The sequence below is a fragment of the Microchirus variegatus genome (assembly GCF_963457635.1).
Source record: "Microchirus variegatus genome assembly, chromosome: 6".
Taxonomy (NCBI): domain Eukaryota; kingdom Metazoa; phylum Chordata; class Actinopteri; order Pleuronectiformes; family Soleidae; genus Microchirus; species Microchirus variegatus.
The window spans coordinates 19,615,178-19,622,289 of NC_139807.1; the positions used below are offsets into that span (position 1 = coordinate 19,615,178).

The 7,112-nt window shown below is 41.3% G+C and overlaps 1 protein-coding gene across 1 annotated transcript in view; it reads right to left on the reverse strand.

Annotated features, from left to right (window-relative positions):
• Window positions 1–5,777, reverse strand: part of tenm2a (teneurin transmembrane protein 2a) — a gene marked incomplete at both ends in the record, with an annotated part of 170,095 nt that extends 164,318 nt beyond the window's left edge. Inside the window, one exon of the mRNA XM_083891509.1 lies at window positions 5,552–5,777. Within this exon, the coding sequence (XP_083747635.1) occupies window positions 5,552–5,777 (226 nt within the window). The remainder of the gene's footprint in view (window positions 1–5,551) is intronic.
• Window positions 5,778–7,112: the final 1,335 nt, after the last annotated feature.

The following is a 7,112-nucleotide window of genomic DNA, read 5'->3' on the forward strand; positions in this document are numbered from 1 at the left end:
ATGAGTAAGATGGTGCTTCTTTATCTCTGTACCCAACATGTTCGTCTTTAAGGGTAATTCCTCTGATTACTTACTGTGACTTTGATGATATTTAAAAAAATAACTGTCCATAATTCAACATGTTCAAGGAGGAATCCTCCATGGAGGTTCCACTATTTCATTAGTGACAATCTTATCACTATCCCCAAATGGATGGCTCGCTGGGTTAAGTCCATTTTATACTTCTGTGTTGAATCGGTGCTGTATGGAGGTATGTTGCAGATGTCTGCTCTATGCCATTTCTCTCTCCAGTAATAGGATCAGACCTTGATACTTAGACTTCTGATCAATAAGTTTCTTTCTATGGCCAACGCAGATGCCACTCTTGAGAAACTAGTGCAGCCAATGGCCAATATATCGTCCAATGCTGATAATCTGAAAATGGCAAAAACTGGCTCGATTTATCAGTCTACCCCTTCTTGCACTGGCTATGGTGGAGGCTCTGAACAGTGATCCTGTGCAATATGAATCAGCTTTAAGTGTCTGAATCTTGCCAAAGAGAACACAGTTTGAGAGTTTAATGCTGCTGTTGTACTCACAGATACAGGGATGTCTTTTCTCCCCATAGAATGGAGATAATAGAGAATGCATACATGGAGGATACATACAGTATCTAGCTAAAAGCCTCTATCACCCAGTGCATGTTCCTTACAACTCAGTCTTAAATACAGGCAGTGGAGGGAATAATACCAGGAATCCAACAGGCACAGGTTTTGGACAAAGCTTTCCTTGGCTACTGTGGTCATTTATTTCATTGAATATATACAATGTACTGTATGTACTTCAACAGCTTTTACACTTTTGAATGTGGTATTTGTGATTATATGAAAACACACAGTACATGTACATTTCAGCTCATCCCAGAAAATGTGAGGTCAAACCTATGTAGGGAATGTGACAACAGGCAAAGCCTGTGTGAAATGTAGCACAAAGACACAATGCATGCCTTTTCTTAAAGCCAGAGAGAGGCCTTCAGCATAACAAATGTGTGATGTGACCACTAAAGCAATAATACAGGAACAGCAAGGATTTGAAAGGTGGAAAAAAATGTAAGAGGAATAGAAACCAGCCATGAAAGGTGTGACAAAAGAGCAAAAGAGGACATAAAAGAGAAAAAAAAAGTATAGGGGCTGGAAAGATAGACTATCAAAAGGTGATGCACTGACTGAAGAGATTGGGACATTGGAGACAGTAAGGAAGGCAGGTGGGTGGTGGATTCTCTGTTTGGTTTCCAGCCCTGGGGGCAAAGCAGCAGAGCAGAATGTAGAAGGGCTCATTTAGATCCCAATAAAAGAAAAGGCCAAAACCTCTAGAGACCATAGTGACTGTGATGACTAGAGGTGGGCGTGCAGGGATGACACATCCTGAAGATGTACTGAACAGGAGCTGCAGAGATGAACTTAGAGGGAGACCAGGAGATGTCCAGTATAGGTTGAAATCTCAGATAGACTTATGGATGAAAGACTGCAAACAAAGAACAATAAGCTGCAGTAGAAGAGCAAAGGATAATGTGCTTCTGTTTACTGCCCAGAGTGGTGTATTGAGCTTTATTATTGCTGTAATGGTTTTGCCTGTTTAACAGTTAAACCACTGAAAACAATATCAAAGGAAAAGTGAGACCATCAAATTTTAAAGATTACAAATATATCTTTTATACTTTTTTTGTCCATCAATGAGGCTTCTACCTGATTGCGATCACTGATGCTTTCAAATATGTTGCTTTGTGGTGTGAAATGGTGAACACTTGTAATGAGCTTTCCAGGCTGTTGCATGTTATGGTGAGGAAAGAAAGTGTTATTTAGTGGTGCTCATCCAAGCTGACTAGATAATAAGTGTGTAATGGGGAAATGGTGGAGTTGAGATCCAATGAAAGCAGGGGGTCTGCTGGAAAACACGTCCGAAGAAACCCATTTTGTCAAAATCCGCAAGGAGCCATTTGGCATAGCTAATGTTGAAACACTAAGAACGCAAATAAAATAAAAAATACTCCAAACTCGCACATATTCAGTGTAGTTAGCTTCTTCAGTCTGTATCAGTTTAGTTGCATTCTTTCAAACAGGTATTCTTTCTTTCTTTCAATGGTGCAGCCTTGTTTGTCTATGAACATATGAACATAACCAGGCAGCTTAACGGGAACATATGATTTATTTTTATTTTTTCATCCCACCAACTATCATCAGACTGCTCTAACTGAGAGAAACAGATGTCAGTGGGCACACTACTTATTTTTGACATCTGGCTGACATTTCCCAAACTGCAAGTATGGGCGAGGTAATCATTTGTAGTGCAATATCTGTGGTCAGTCTTTCATGCAGATATTCACTCAGCATAATTTTATATATACCATAACTTATTTAGCAAATATAGCAAGAAGCCAGAAAAAAAATGCTACCCTGTTTCAAGTGGGGGCAAGATGCACATAGAAGCACAAATATGGGCAAGGGAATAAAATAGTTAGCTGGACAAAATGTTGAATATATAATTAACATATAATCGGCATGTAACTGTGAGGCATGCATCTAAATGGAATCAGTAACATCAGCTTGTTTCACCTCTTTTTAACGCAACAAACTGTTTCTTAATGGGCTCAGAGATAACTCCAAGGAAAAATATTTCTTGCCCGGGAGGAAGAGAGACGCTAGACATAAATACACAGTGCCCCAAAAGAACTCCAAACACACACTAAACACACTCCAAATGTGGCTCCGAGGGGAGATGATGCCCCCTTTTAACTTGAATTCATGCTCCAGGAAACACTAAGATTCCACTAATGCTTTTTTATGCGTAATGATGTCCACTAAGTAAGTGGTTTTAGAGGGCAATGATATCTTTGATATGTGTAAGACTGTAACCAACCCGAGCACAGCTTTGTCGATGTACAGTGAGAAAGCCAGTATTAGTTTAAACAGGTAGAAATAAATGACAAGTGCCCCTTTCATAAACAGGTTATACTGTCTAAAAGCATGATTGATGGCAGAAAGTGACCACAACCTGGGGACACATGGTTTACAGCTAATAATTAATCACTAATACCAGAGCAAATGGTCTCTAAAAAAAAAAACCACACGGTTACAGCCTAAAATGATTGACTTGCAAAAATGTACACTGCAGGTATTAGATAAATGCACCGTAAGCAGTGAAAACTGTGAGAAAACCTTACACTTCTCAACGACTACTTGAAGTGAGTTAGTATGCTAAAAAAGTATGTGAAGTGCCTCACTTTGGATTGTATGTGCATGTTCTTATGTGCATGGTAGGAGCCCCCGTCCTAACTGTTCATTAATCACATCTTTTTTGTCTCGATCATGTTGTAAAGAAAAGTCAATATGCATTAGCACACCACAAAGCTATAAACTGTCTGTGATATGATAAACCATTCAAACGAAGTCTGAAATAGCCGAGTGGCCTCAAAACTTCTCAGCAAGAAACAGAAATGCCATAATGGCTCGCCAGATAAAGAACATCATCATTATAATTTAATGGAACTTAATCATATATTCTGGTGTGGCTCCATCAGTGCATTATTTACTCATATCACAAGTCATTTCAAATATCAAACCTCTCCCTCAAAAAAGTGGTGAATATTCCGTTAAGTAACAATAGCATTATCTGGATCCTGTTTATATCCCTAAAAAAACTAAAACAAACAACAACCAAAGAAAACTTGCTTGTGTCTACTCCCTGCCTCTAAACAACAAACTACTAAAAAGAAAAAAACATTGTTTTCATCCCTCATTTTCATGCACGAGATATAAAAATATTTGTTTCAAGGAAGATGAAAACTCTCGCTCTGTCTTTCTCGCGCTGACTCGTTTTCTTTCTCCCTCCTTCTAGCACTACTCCTCCTCCCGTCGTGTCACAGTCCATATGGTGCTGCAACACTGTTGGTCTCCTGTGGCCACACTTCCCACGATGCATCTGTGGATCTGAGATTTGGAGGGAGCTGATAGGATGAGAGAACCGTGGTATCGACCAGCTATCGCCTGGTATGAGGTCAGCCCAATGCAGCAGTGGAGTGTGTCCGAAAGCACACACCAATGACTTCTAGGCTCTCATCCATCTCCCTACTCCTCTATCTGCTATTGTTACCTTTGTGGTACAAAGTATGCTCTCTGCTGTGTTCTTAAAAAATATAGAATTTCCAGTTCCATTATATTTATCTTTAAGCTACTGTCAGCTTGATCTATTTCTTTCAGTTCTTGAAACCACTCAGACATTAAGCCTTGGGAGTAGGTCTACCTTACAAACTATAATGAAGATGCTCCATTTGGAAAATATATCCAAGAACTGTCAAACATATGCATTTTGTCTGTTGTATTGCACTGAGAAGTGTTTTCTCTTGCCTGTGTCCATGCAGAAAAAAACAGAGCTTAGCACAGATCAATCCCATTGAGTCTGACTCTTTTCACTAGCCAGGATCAATACTCACTGTTTCATGTCCCTCCTCAACACACACACGCACGCGCATGCACACATGCCCGCGCACGCACGCACGCACGCACACACACACACACACACACACACACACACACACACACACACACACACACACACACACACACACACACACACACACACACACACACACACAGGCGCACTCACACACACTGACAGAAAGCGAGAGTTTAAAGACATGCCTATGAGAACAGGTCCACCCCTTTAGAGTTGACCTATCAGCCTATCGGCTGACTTGCTCAGCAGGGGATACAGAAGTTCATTATGACAGGCTTGGCCGTGCTAAAGGTCTGTATTGGTCCTCTGCTGCAAGGGCAGCATTTACACCTGCTGATCACATTAACAGATTGCTACGAAAGCCTCACAAGGAAACACACAGTGGCTAAAAGTAGCATACAGCTGGAAAACCTTTACATGTACAACAATGTGACTGTTAAATGTGTGAAACCAGATGTCAGGACCAGAGGGGGTTCTAAAGGTATTTGGCAATGCCTGCATGGCACACCCATGTGTGTTGTTTTTAGCTGTGACCGGCAGCCTTTTGTATTTGATATAACAGGGTCATACAACATCTCATAAACTCCTTTTAAGCCTTTTAATTTTGAATATCCCAAATGTTTGATGCAAATTAAATAATAGTGCAACAGTTTGCTTATTTACTTCACAAGTGCAGAGCATTTAATGAAACATTATGACACTCTAATGTCTGTGCGGTTAATATCAAACAATTACCATGCAGCAGCCTTCTTCAAATAAGTAATGTCACATTTATTACGTTTGTGTAGTTAAGTTTATGTTTTTACTTTGATGTCTTGGTCTAGATTGTACAGGTAAATAACTTACCGTTGTGTTGGTAGGCAGATCAATTTAATCCTAATTCAGAACCCTGCCACCTGAGAGATGCATGAAGATGATCTGTCTCTTAAACTGTAGTTTTTGTAGTAGTCTTAAAAAGTAGTATATTTTTAAAGAATCTTCAGTGAAGCATAGAGTGTCCCCGAGCTACGGTGTGTTACAGATTGAAAGGTCTAGTCTGAAAATATCCACACAAACCCACCTTGGCTGGAGTACTCGTCCGCCTCGTGGTGAACCAGGTCAGTCACACAGCCTCCATAGGGCAGCCTTTTTTCATGGTCGAAGGCCTTCAGTGTCTCACTTGAGCTGTATGACTTTTGGGTCGGCACGCGACGCTCATCTGTGTCCAGGGAGGAGGTGTTGTACTGGGAGTCTTTGGCGCAGCGACCGCTGGTTAGGGTGCGGTGTCTACGATCCTTCAGATCCATGCTGGTGGGGAGGTTATGTTTGTAAAGAGGAGAGATGGAAGTGAAGGGGGGGAGGAGGAAGAGGTGGTGGTGTTGGGGTGGAGATGGAGGGGGCTCCTAGCTCCGTATTGTCAATCTCCACTTCAATCACCTGGAAAACAGAGACAGAGGGAGGGAGAGGGTGAAAAAGACAGCGAAAGGTTGGTATAAAATTAATAGAGGCACCGCTGTGACTCACTCTTGCTTTGCACTCCCCAGAGAATGTAAAGGAAAAGTTAGGTAAGAAGGAGCAAGGGAAATGGACATTTGAGCAGGCAAATATGCAACAAACCAGAGTATTGATGCGGGATAAGTCAGGCTATTGTTTGGAGAAACAGAGCTGCCAGCGCTGTGGTCCACAGAGACAGTCAACCATTGACTGAGCAGATGAAAAATGGTCAGCCAGCATTTAAATCTATGACATAAAAACGGAGAGTGCCTAAAACATGGTGCAGTCATCCAAAATTGATGTCAGAGGTGTATGAATACAAAGACTCAAAAGGAAAACAATGATGACAAGAGGGGGCAGGGAAGAAAAATGTAAAAAAAAAGAGTGGGTGGAAACCTGCGTGAAAAGACCAACAGTATGATGGAAGAAAGGATATGGAATATGTAGATTTGAAAAAAAGTAAAGGATGAGAAAAGGAAGAAAAACACCCAGATGCAACAGGAAGAACAGAAGAAAAGGAGAAATGACTTGAGGGCATTGCTAGTCTCTCCCTCATTATCAGAGTGAGAATGAATCCCGCTCCCTTAGAGGCTGTAAGGGATAATCAAACACACCCAGACGCACACACGCGCGCACACTCACGCAGATATACAGTATGGAGGCACCTGTGCTGAGATAACAGTGTTAACTGAACGTGACGCAGCTTGTAACAGAACTACACATGCACATCAACACATCTTGTCCTCTTGAGCTCACGTCTGATCTGTCCACCTCTGTCGCATCACCACCAGTCAGCTTTTAATCTATTCAAATTGTATACTTGCGAAAGCAGATTATACACGATTATGATGCTAATATAGCACGATACTAGTATGAAGGCCTGGGGCAATGCATTACATTAGCAGCTAAAGATCAAAGTACAACAATACAACAACCAGCGGTAATTGACAGTAATGCTTCCAGCAGCTGCCTGTATGGGGTATTTATGGTAATAAATGGGTCATCCATGTTCCTAGCTTGAGGCTAAGGGAAGTCTGGTCCACCCATTGCATTACAGCGTAGCATTGCATTTTCATCAAAATATGTTCCTGTCTGGACAGCATTTATTGATATCAGAATGGGCTGGGGGATTTATAAAGAACATTCAT